Source organism: Leptosomus discolor, chromosome 4 (genome assembly GCF_034619465.1).
Source record: "Leptosomus discolor isolate bLepDis1 chromosome 4, bLepDis1.hap2, whole genome shotgun sequence".
Classification (NCBI taxonomy): domain Eukaryota; kingdom Metazoa; phylum Chordata; class Aves; order Leptosomiformes; family Leptosomidae; genus Leptosomus; species Leptosomus discolor.
In genome coordinates, this window is record NC_141394.1 from 30,996,319 (window position 1) to 31,009,214 (window position 12,896).

At 41.1% G+C, this 12,896-nt stretch overlaps 1 protein-coding gene across 2 annotated transcripts in view; it reads right to left on the reverse strand.

The window, feature by feature from the left end:
• Nucleotides 1-12,896, reverse strand: part of GRID2 (glutamate ionotropic receptor delta type subunit 2) — a 730,540-nt gene that overhangs the window by 58,309 nt on the left and 659,335 nt on the right. For both annotated transcript variants that reach the window (XM_086464050.1, XM_086464049.1), the window contains one exon: nt 10,005-10,171. In XM_086464050.1, coding sequence (XP_086320176.1) covers nt 10,005-10,171 — 167 coding nt within the window. The remainder of the gene's footprint in view (nt 1-10,004; nt 10,172-12,896) is intronic.

Genomic DNA, 12,896 nt, shown 5'->3' on the forward strand with positions numbered 1-12,896 from the left:
AGCAGCCTAGCCCACGGCCTTGCCCTGAGACACAGCAGAAAGCTTCTCCGTGTAGTTTCCTTAGATTTCTCATTTTGCTAAACTCCTCCTTGCATGGAGCTGAGCAATAAGAAAGGCTCCATTTACCCCCCATAATCACTCACAAGCACCCAGCGCCTTCCTCTCCTCAGTGCCTCTCCTCTCACTCCCTCTGTCCCTGCAACCAGCTTTCTTCTTCCTATTTCAGCAAGGGAAGACACCTCTGCTACAAACCCTGCTACCACTCTTCCTTGGCTCTACATTCTGGAGACTCCACACACTCTTTTTCCCTTTTGCTACCTTTGAACTTGACTGACATCATCAAGCAAGGCTAATGTCTTTCTTTGCCTACCGACAATTCAAGGATGGGTGACGAATAGCAGATAGGTGAATGGCAGGGGAAATTGCTACAGGCTGAGGTAGCCCCTGTTGCAGCAGTTCCATGGGTGGAAGCAAAATTCCTAGCTCAGGTATGGATAAATCCCTCCAACTGTCATATCATCAAGTTTGCTATTTACCAGAGCATATTTCAGCTTTGAAAACAAGCTTTATTTTCAGGCAAAAGCATTTGATTTTTATCTGGAAAACAGGACCAGCTGACGACCAGCTTTATGGTCCAGCTAAAGGTTAATTACCTTTTAAGCCATCAAAATGGGTTAGGAAAGATCTATTATTCTCTCCTGTTTTGCTACTCTTGCTCATTTCATCTGAAACAGGTTGACCAATGTTTTGAGCAACTTGGGTCAAGAGTCAGGAACCTCTGGCAGGTATAGCTGGTATGGGCTAGGTGAGCTAAACCCCTATTTGTTGTTATTATGGTTCTGTCATCAAGATAGCTGCATGACTGGATCCTTCCTATTTCCAGGGAAAGCTTTGCACTCATTTTACCCCCCACTTTAAAGGGAACTGAGTCGGAGTAGTTAAACCTGTTTCTCTCGAGACCAACTGTCCTGGTTTGGGCTAAATCAGAACTAATTCTGTTTTACTGCTTTAACTTTTCAGTTAAGTCTCCTCTAACTACCAGCACTTTCTGAAACAGCAGCATGTTTTTCCAGACAGTGACTGCTCCTAGCAATGATAAGGCCTGATGTTTATAGTTCGTACCAAGGAATGGGATGCAGAGAGGCCCTTGCTTATACTTGTTCTTATGGCGACCAAGGTCACTGCTGAATCTTGTACTGCGTGTTGGGGTGCCAGGAGTGAAAAGAGTCGCACCTACAGGGAGGAGCGAACTGGACAGGTGACCCAAACCTGACCAACAGAGTATCCCATCCCATAGACGTCATATTCAGTATAAAGCTGAGAGATCACGAGGGTCTCGCCCCTTCGCTCCCCTTCGCTCTTCTTCGATGGCCGACATCTGAGGAGGACTGATCCGTGCATCCCTGAATCCAGTGCCTGAGTCCAGCTCCTGCATCCCGTCCCTGTTTGCTGCCGAGTCCAGCCTGGGACTGCCCCAGTGCCAGCCCTGCGGTGTGGTGGTGACGTATTGTCATCGGGGGGGGGGGGGGGGGAGTTGGGTTCTGTGTTGGTTTTGTATATATTTGTACATACTGTATATATTTCATTTTTTTCCCTTATTCTTATTATTATATTTTCTTTTATTGTTATTGTTCCATTAAAGCTGTTTTAGTTTTCTTTTCCAAACCGTAAAGTCTCTCTCCCTTATTCTCTCTCCTTTTCCCTTTTGGGAGGGGAGAGGGGTTAGTAGAGAGCGTCTGTCATTCGTTAGTGGCCGGCCCAGCCTCAAACCGTGACACCAACGCACACAAATGTAAGAGAAGGTAGACAGAAAACAAAAAATGTACTACCGGAAAGCGTGCATTAACTGTAAACTTAATCTCTTAGGAATTGATAAACAGTCAAGTTCTTGGAGGGAAGCCACTCGCTGAGACTTCTTTTAGCTGCACTTTTAGCAAGCAGTTTCAAATTCTGCAGCCACGCACTTATTCATTCTATAAAACTTTAAACACATGAACAACTCAGCTTACAATAAATGTTACTTCCACACACTTCAATGAGCAGCATTGCTTCCACCGACTGTACTGCACACGTGTCACAGGGTAATATCTGGTCATTTTACACGCCAAGTCTGAGGCGCCTAAGGCTATAGAAGTGGATAGAAAGTAGTAAGAAAGAGCTTGCAAAGTGTTATGTACTGGCAATTTAACATATTACAATTAGACTGTTTTCTTCAGCGTGGTTCATGGGTAATGATGGGGAATTAATATGCATAAACAGCTTACCTGGCTTGCCTTCCTGAAACTTTGAATACAGTGCTCTTTCTGAAAGTGAGCATTGATTAGGAAAAGGCATGAAGCTCTCTCTTCCACGGTTCCTCTTTTCCAATGTGAAGTAACTCCTTCACCACAGCATCGTTTGGATGCAGAGGTGCTTTCCCATGATGAAGCTGGCAGGCAGCTTTCCGATTCTCATAGCTCTATGCTGACTACATCCAAGAAGCTCTTACGCTTTTCCTTTACAACTCTCTTTCTTGTGCTTCACTTCAGTGCTGCTACTTCAGGGTCCTTTAACTTACCCCATCAATTAATATTATGGTATATTTAAAAAGCCCACTAACCTGTTCACTACCTATGTTTTCATTAATTAATTTTCCATTATGTGCGTGTTACAAACTTCAGATCTGCTGCAGAATCTTTTAACCCACCTCATCAGTTAACACTACAGCAGATTAAAAACTGGCTAAAGTCTGTGTCTCCATCTCTTTCAACTTCTAATCACGAGTTTACTGTGAGACCTGTAAGCACTAGATCCACACCATCAGGAATCAATAAAACCATTTTTTCTGCTCTTGCAGCACAATGTGTGGGACCCACAGCTTCTCTGCAGTCCTACAGCCAGCAGCCCCCACTAGCAAGTGTGATGTGAAAGATAATAAAGCCAGGAAACATTTCTGATGACAGTGCAGGTATCTTCAAAACCTGAAGCTTTGCATTAGGCAGTTAGTGAAGCAGGGTGCAAGGAGACAACATCAGATCATCTGGTCCTTGGGGAAAGCTTTCAGCAATGTGCTTCATACAGGATTACAGAATGCTGTAAACTTGGATCAGATGGTCGTGGGGTTGGTAGGAAAAAAGAAGAGAGAATAGTGGTGGAAAAATGCTTTCTGCAAGGGCTTTATATTAAGTCATAGATGCCATTTTTTAAAATGAGAATGAAGCTACATGTTTTCTTATAATCCATCTGAAGTCACAGGTATTCAGCCTGGATTTGATGGCCCGGGACTGAGCTGTGCAGAATGTGACCACCCTGTGTCTCCGCTGGGGCAGGCAGCTGGCTGGCTGAGCAGCACTTCCACAAGGTGAGTTTCCTGGCGTGAAGGCCAACTGCAGTTTAACTTGGAGGACTTGGGTCAGGAAAGAGGAAGGTGGCTGTGTTTTGAGACCTAGGGCCTGGTGCAATTCCCAGTTTCACCCCTATGAGTCTAACACAGACAGCAAAAAATGAGGATAGACTGTGTTATTTTGGATGGTCAAGAAATATTACATTGGGTGTTACTACAAGGTTTTTTATTTAGTAACCTGGTTATCTGAGAAACTGTCTTGTTATTATGTGCTACTCTGATGTTAAGGCTTTTATTAATAGTGACTATACCTAAATCAATTAAGACTGTATTCCCATGTCAGATTACTCAAAAATCTGGAATTAATTTTGATTTTTTTTTCTCTTACTAATGTAATTTCAGTTATATGAACTTGTGACACGATCTAAGGGCAGGCTCTAAGAATTAAAGTTTTCTATTTAAACTCAGGAGTTTGCTTCAATTCCAATAATTCTCCCAATTTGTAGAGTTTTCTAATTTCCTGGAATAATAAGAAAAATGTTCTTTGGGTAGGGATTTTACTAATTTCTCTGCTATATTTTACAAAATGTTATATATACGGCTCAGAACAGTATTTCAATTCTAAGCAAATAACCAAGGTAAAGCAAAGCTGAGCTCTTACTAAGGCATCCACTCTTCTGCAAATGATCACTGTATTTAATCATGAAAAATCCAATTAGATCATTATTGTCAGTCCTCTGCAAGGTTAGGATGTAATCCAAAGCTCTGATTTTCCCCATAGCTAGTAAAAGATAAATCAGAGAGTAAGGGACACTCTCCTGGTTTTTGCATACAGGAAAAAAAAAAAAAAAAAAAAAAAAGAGGAGGGGAGAAGAAGAAAGGAGTACATAGTCCCAAGGACTCAGAAACAGAAACCAAGGCAGTTAGGAAGGAAGTAATTTTCCTTGTGCTGGAGTCTTTGGGCATCAGTGACCTCCAAAGCACAGAATGAAAATCTAAGGAGAGAGAATTAATAGCGAGGAGACAGGAAGAACACATATTTATGACTCAGGGCAGGAACTTTCTAAAACTCAGGGTTTTGCTGATGAAATAAAAAAAGGACAAGAGAAAACGCATACCATTTATTTAAAGCAGATCACTAATGATTTGTTAAGGGGGAGTCTGAAACACCACACAATGGCTCTGCCTCCAAAGTTTTGGACATCTGAAAGTGCAACACTTGCTGCTAGTGAGGTGTCTTTAGGCTTGCCATGAGGAAATCATTGTAAGTCTCCACTTTTTTCCCCCAGGACAGAAGAAGTGATTGATTTCTCTAGCAGCAACACAAATTCTTTGCGACCTTTTGTGATATACGCGAAATGAAATCTGAGGTTTCTACAGAAGCTATATAGTAGTTGTACCTTCCATACATTATGCCTTTGCATATCTCACCTCCCACAGATTACCACTGGAGATAAGCAACTGCTGCTTCTTTTGGCACACAGACAATCATAAGCTTGTGCTCGTTCAGGGTGAGTGCCATTCAGGGAAATACAGATGATGAACAACAAGCAAAAGTCCCACACTGTGGGCTCTGAGGGCAACCTTGCCCCTTTTTTTTTTTTTTTTTTTCTGTTGTCACTGTTTTATTTAAAAATGAAGTCTTTGGGGCAGAATGCACATGGGCGCCTTTGGCGTGTGAGGAATGCAAAACAACTACAGCTTGATTCTCCAGTGGTACTGGATGTTGACAGCTTCTAGTTACTTAAGTAAAAAGCTGTCTGCTGGCCTCTGATGAGTATGAAATTAGTGTCTCCTCTCCCTCTGCCTCTGACGTGCTGTGTGGCCAGGACTGTAGCGCTGAAGAAGAGAATCAGCCAGCAGAGAAAGCGGGGACGTGAGCAGGATCAGAGCACTTTGCTGCCACCCCCTCCTTGACCCCCACCAAAAGCCAGCCACCAGTGCAGCTCCTCAGCCATTGCTGTTGCACTGTAGGGAGCACAGACATCCTATGAAATACTCTGGAAAGAGTTTGCAATTACATTTATACCTCCCAGGGGTGCAATGGAAGTTTTAAAGTTCAGGGCTGAAAAGACATCTTTAACAGGTGTCAAATTTAGTGTCAGCACACAGTTCCTCATGAACCAAGTGGCACATCCTCCTCAAACTCTCCTAGGAAATTTGGCAGTTCCTATTATTAAAGCCCCTGTCACTACCTTGAAAGAAAAATATATAGCGAGAGAAAACTGACACGCTGCTTGGAGGCTGCTGGTGCTCAGGAGGTTAAGTCTTAGCGGCAAAGAAAAGGGTCAAAGCAACTGAACTGAGCACATCAACTGGGTGCCTAATGGCATGGCCAGACATGTTTGTTAAGATCTGCACCTTGTGAATGAAGTCATTGGGATGCTATGACAGGTCCATCATTCAAACATTACCCACATTACTTTCTATATTACTTGTGCTACTGCCACACATCTATTGTCAGGATGGACTCGAAGCATCTGTTTTCAGAGAGAGAGGTCAGTCACAGGCGCTGCATGAGACCCCAGCTGGCTGCTTTGCCATCCCAATACAGCAAAGAGCCAACCTCATTCTGCAGTCAGACCACTCGCTGCTGCTCATGTCTTTGTTTTGGCCTAGAGGAGATTTTCTGCATGCGAAAAAGAAAGGTCTCAAAGACTAGTTTCTTTACAGTGCTTTCAGTTGGTTGCCTTTCTCCTTCACTAAACTGTACCTGCACAAAACGCTTTTTTGAAGGCATATTGATATTGCACTTTGAATGGTATAACTTTTCTCATCAAAAATATTTTGTTCCTCCCCCAAAATGTTAGATTTCCTTGAGTCTGGAAAGAATAATCCTGAACAGGGTTTCATCTTCTGTGCTGTGACTGGAATTAATTTTTTAAGAGCCCAGCAAATGTGCATGGAGTTTCTAAGTGATGTGCATTTTGCCACACTCTCCACTAATATTTCACTATACCCAAACCTGCACTTCTAAGAGTAATTCTGATTTTAAATTGCATCAGTTCAAAAAATGGGAACACTCATTCTTCTTTCTAAAGGGTATAGGCATCACCTTACACTTGTAAATTACAAACACAGTATGAAGCACTACAAGCAAGTGTACCTCAGCAGCAGCACATTCCCATACAATACTTGCTTAATTGCATCAATTTAAAATCAAATATATATGGAACCTTTTGTGCTGATCTAGCTGTAGCCTAATGTAAGTCTTTTCACTTTCTGGTTCCTTGGTAACTGGAGGCTCATTCTATACTGGTAGGACTGCATCCCATGCATATACACGGGCATTAGCTGGCAGCAGCAGTTTGAGGCTGGGAGCAGGGCGGCCATCAGCACTCGCTCCACACCATGCTCAGGGCACCGCAGCTCGCGCGCTTCTTCAGTGCAGTGGGTACCAGATAAGCAGGTGGCCATCAACTGCTGTCCCACATCCCAAACACAGGTACATGGCTACTAGGACCATCATAGCATGCCACCACGATCAGTCATGGGAAGAAATGCCATGAGGGAATTCAATTTGTGCAAGGCCCTGAATGCGCTTTGATGGCACCTCAGTATTTCAAACTGATCGCAGTAGGTTTAATGCCTTTCTTAAGTAGCCTAACTGATGGGTAAAGTCCCACAGAGACTGGAATACTTCACAGAATAGGTTAATATTGTTGCAGTCCCCAAAGGCCACAGTATTTTGCATGTGTTAATCCTCTGGAGACAACATAGCAGACATCCCGAACACAGAATGCCTTTGGAAATACCAAATGCCTAAACCTTACCACACTGTTATCTTGACTGCAACTCACGCCCCATAGCACTGGAGAGAAGGGGTGGGTGTTTATACCTCTCTACCTCTTTTCCTGTTTCTCTGGGAATCACCTGAATGTTCAGAAAAGGTAATGAAAAGCCTAAAACTCATGCCCGTGGTTCCTGCACTGAGACCAAAATCTCCTGTAAGCTTGCCAGACGTTTCACAGCTGCACCCTAGGGATTTAACACTGTTGAGCTTATGGGTTTATATGAAATTTCATAAAAGAGAAGCCCTGTATTTTCACATAAATATATTCATTTTGGGAAAGATCAAGAAATGCCAATATATTTCAAACCAGTTCCCTACTGCATTAAAGAATGTGAAATATTCATGTGAACATTTGTTAATCCTATACAGTGAAATCTATTTCCCTCTCTATTTAGCATGCAGGCTGCAGCTGCTGAAGGTTGTTCAGCCTTTTCATTTGGAAGAAAAGTAAGGATGATTTGTGAAAACCACATGGAAGTAATCTTAAGGAACAGTACTGAAGGGTTTTTTAGAATAAAACCTTGTAAGCTACCTTGTAAGCGTGCTTTCTCTTTCATGTGTTTGTTTTGTATACGGCTTTTCACAGCTTCAACTGTAAATTTATATTTATGGACATAATTAGAAGTGCAATATAATATGCTTTCATAAAACAGAAATAAAAATTTAAGGGGCAGCAAACACATTTTCAGAATATATATCTCAGGCTCTCTAAATTCTCCAGTAGGTAGCATTACTCCAAGCCATTTCCAATTTCTCTGTTCAACCATTGCTCTTGATACTGAAATGAGTTACTTTGTCATCAGTGCTAAGTTTTGAGTATCTATCTAGACCCTCCTGTGGCCCAATATCTCAGAAATAATCCCTTTCTTCATCCGTCTGAACTCTGATAACCATAGCAGGAAATGGAAAATGAGGACACCTGAGTGCCTATGATCCCTGATTCCACCAGGAAAAAACAACTGACCTTGAGAATTCATTTAAGTCTCGTTATGCTGCGGATTCTCTCAGCATTAAAAGGAAATGGCATTTACTTTTCACTGAGATGCTAATATTTAAATGTTGCTTCAAAGATCCTCAGATAAAAAGCGATATATATGTGAAAATTTTTATGCTTCTTTCTGCTCTCCTACAGCTTCAAGATATAATAATACCCTGAAATGCTGAAATTTTGTAACGAAATAAAATTGTACTTGGAAATGTCAGACCTGCACAGACCAACGATCCAGAAGTTGCTAAAGGCAGCGTATCAGAAGATGTAACTTAGCTTCTCCAGGTACTGAATACTGCAACGAAGAAGATAATCACCAGAACCAGCCGTGACCATTTCCGCCCTGTAGCGAGAACTATAACAAGTATATAAAAGATGTCAGCAGCACTCCCTAAGGGGTGGTTTTGATGCATCCACGTTGACTTGGAGAGCAGCAGCGGCAGGGATAAAGAATGCGCATTTATGCAGGCACGAGCCATGCCATGCCACTTGGCGGGTTCACCGTGTTTAGTAATAAAGATGCAGCCAATGAAACTCCCATATGTCTTCAAATTTTTATACCCAAGCTTACATGAGTAAAACTCTGAAGAGGACAACTTTACACCTTGACTAGCACCTGAGATGTCTAACAGCAGGAAGCATTTCTTAGAAAGATTACAGAAAAAAATTTTACTCCTTTGTTTTGCATGGAGACCCTGAACATTACAGAGCCAGAGACTTGTAGCGGAGCCAGCCTGGTCATGGCTGGAATATTAAAGTATTAAGTAAATAATTGCCTCTAAAGATAATCATAATATATAAAAAATATATATATTTCATTGAAATTATTTTTTCATTGATCTTGTGAACTTTTGTATTATGTTACTGCTAAGTCAGCAAAAAATTCAGCTAAATCACTCCCAAGATAGAACAGATTCAAAGAATTCAAACCTTCTCTGTTCATGCAGTATGAGTGAGCAGACAGTGATTCCTCCGAATCTGCGAATTGTTACTTACTGAATACTTTCTCCCCCTACCTCATTCTATGGACTGTAGGCAAAGACAATAGACTGAGTGAAGCACATACGTATGACATAATTGTTTATGTTAATTATGGTAACCACACAAAATAAATTCCATCACAGCAGCTGTAAACTTTTGTAAAGTCCATCTAACACAAATGATTAGAAACTGGGTTGAGAGAATGGGTTCAGAATGAAGAAGGATCATGAGATTAGCCCGCATCTTCTGCTAAAAGCCAGATGGCAGATATTACACCTTTTAAATGTTTGGTTGTTTTTTACATTTCACACACATCCTGATTTAGGAATCAATACCAGAGTGAAGCACAAATACTGCAAAGGCACAATACATACAATTAATTTAGTATTTCCAGTCCTAGTAGAAACATAGAACCAGAAGCATCTCTAGAGATCTCACTTTTGTAGAGATCAATCAGTACTGGGATAAGCATCTAACCTTTTGGGTACTAATAGGGGTCTTGTCACTGAAACGACAAACATTCTTGTTCAACCCCTCAGTTTTCCCCTGAGTGTCAAAGTTTATTTTTTTCTCTTTAAGAAAAGGCTTCTGTAACAGGAAGGGTTGAGTTATGCTGTCCCTCTGTAACAAATGAATCAACTATTTTCTCATTTTCATGTTAATGAAGTTCTCTCTATCTCATTAATGTTTTCCAAAAGAAACAAGAACAATTCAAATAAGAGCAACACAAAGTATTTTTAATGCAGTGTCTAGAAAAGTGAATAATCCTATGTCTCCGAAGAAATGAATGCCTATGTAAGAAATGAAGTGGCTTGCAAACACAAGATATCTTTCCTTCACAGAAAATTAAATTAAAAGAAGGGTCCAGAGCTGAGAGACATCTTTGCTTAGGACCTGCTCTTCCTTCTCCAAACCCTTACCTTTGTGAGAAAACGTCTCGGTAGGGGCTGCCATGTTGCAGTGCGATCCCATATCCTCTGTCCGCAACAGTGTTCCCGACCGTGTAAAAAGAGCAGTCTGCATCGTTGATGGCCACGTACTCCAGTACTGCTGCGTCCCATACAAAGGCATAGTTCCCGTATTTCACCTGCGGTAAACAGAGGAAGAGCTCAGACAATGGACTATCAAGTCCAAAAGGAGGTCAGTGCACCTAAAAATGTGTCTGTTTCAGCATGCTCTGTTCTTTAAAGAATGTGACGTTTGGGTGTCCAATAGCTGTCAGCACAAGAAGCGCACTGTGACTGGTGCCATGTGGTGCTTCGGCTGAGCACCTCAGCAGAAACAGAAGAAATGTGACCTGAGAACAACTTGCCATCAGTGAAACAATGCAGTGCACAATGCAGTGCAAGAAATCTTTACTGTCCCTCTTCAGGGAACAAAGGAAACATCAGGCTCCCTGCACCAATGCTAAATTCCACCTCAAAGCCCCCATTAAGTTTTTTCTTGGAGCTGTAGAAACAACCCTTTAGAGGCAAGTTAGGTATTCACATTGGGAGAAGCGTGGGAGGGTAGGCATGGCTATCCAGAGGGAAGATCACCATTCAAGATGGTCCACATTTCAGTCATATTTCAGGTTGCTGTAGAGGTCCTAAACACCCATTTTTCTTTTGGGCTCTGTGCATGACTGTGCGCAAGATCATGCCAACTAGATTGTTTGGGATTATTTTTCTCAGCATGAAAGTTTTCACATATCTTCAAAGACATTTGTACAGTAAGATCATGCAAGCCATTTTAACTGTTTGACTAAGATAAATCCAAAACAACTCATTATACTGAAAAGCTTTTAAAGTAACATTTTACTATCCATTCGCATTTGAAACAAATCCAGATTTTTCTCTTCATTTAAATATATGGCATGTATAAAAAAATTTAACATTTATTCAGAAGCAAGCTTATCAAAATAAGCAACGTCAGTACATCATTTAGATTAGGCTTTGACAACGTAGATTATGTTTTTAAAGACTGTTTACATATAAAAGTTACTGAAGCAAGCCATGCCGGCTGCTTGCTCACAAGATGTAGTGCACAAGGAATGATTGCGTTTGGGACACATTCCTTTTCATGCATAATCAATCTGAATTAGACACTGAAGGCCTGAAAAGGGAATATTTCCTATTTCCATTCGTAGTCATGGTATGGGGAGGACTGTGCAAATTTTGGAGCAGAAAGGGAGCCATATTATCTGTGGACTCTGCGTAATTGGCAGGCTAAATAAAATTCTTTTTGAAATACACACACACATACAAATGCAGGACTAGGTCAATTTTAATCTTCAGGCTCTGAAAATGGTCAAGAATGGGTTTTTTTTTTTGCTCTCCAGTGGAGGTTTAGGTCTATCTAAACAGCCAGGGAATACAGGATAGAAATGAACTCACTATTAATAAACAATACAACTTGTATGCTTGTCTTACAGGCATTGCAACTCAGAGAGCTCTTCCTAGCTTAGGTTACTCTGATCTTTCTACAGGCACCACTTGGCCGAGAAATAGATAGACTGAAAAAAAAGCCCTTCCTAGGAACATTTAAAAAGGATAATGACTCAGCCTGAAAAAGTATCATGATGTGCAGACAGCAAGGGAGGGAAATAGGAGACAAAAGCAGAAGATCAGAAGGGGGGGGGAAATGAAATGAATCCTAAAAAGGATCAGACGGATTTTCCAAACAAAGGAATTAAGGAAAAGTGAGGTTCAAAAGACATGTGGGGAGATAACCTTTCAGGTGATGGCAAGAGTGGAGGGTTATGTTTTGACACCCATTTTTGTCCTAAGCCACCCTTTTAATGTCCTAGTGCATTGAATTCACCTAAGTGCTTGTAAAGAGGCTTATCAGCTGCTTGGCTGGTCAGGAAAAATTCTCTTGATTTGGCTGCCTTGCTGTAAAGCAACTCACAGTGAGAATATATAAAAGTGGTAAAAGCACTTACTGTCAATAATATCTGTGATGAAGTGGTATACACAAGATTCTTAGAGCAGACCTGATAATACCACAGTTCAGGTTCACACAAAGATATTACTTTTCATAGATAAGATCACAGTGAGCCTCAGTTAAAGAGCACGGGGCAGGAAAGAGATTGAAGAGACAGACGGCATCATCCTGCCATCCACCTTCAACACATGATTGCTCCATGCAATAAAATACATCCTTTTTAGCATTTTTGCCTTATCCATTTACAAATCTAGGGAATTCAAATCCATGGAGCAAACCTAAGTAGCAATTATCATGCTTACAATTGCTCTGTTTATGGAACTGTTCCTCAGTCTAACAGTTTTCATTGCTATTCAACATATTTATTTTTACTACTTTTCTTCTTTTTAAATAACTTTCTTATGTCATTCCTAGTTATTTTTCCCTTTGCAGTTCTAAATACTCTTACTTTGGGGCTGACAGCTTTCAATTATTGATGAACCTTTCTGTTACTCAGCTGAGCTGGATATAGCTTTCTTTAATCTTTCTTTGCAAATCTATCAGTTCAGTCCTCCCATTAGCAATGACACTACTTTTGAACTGTCTCCAGTTCTTAACTTTTATATATGAGAAAAACACTCATCTCACTAAGAGAGAATCATTTATCTGGCAGTTCAGAAGGCACATGATTCCCTTTTTAGCACACTCTTCTTCGGAGATTCGTAGTCTAAACTGTCTGCCATGGATCTTTCACACAGCTTAAGACTGGTTTTAGCCTAAAGACCTAATAATAATTTTTTGCTGGAGTATAGCATCTCTGGAACACTGCTGATATTCTACAGATTTGCACCTATAAGTGCGGGGTAGCTGTGCTACGAAAAGGGGGGATGATGCTCTGTGCAAAAGAA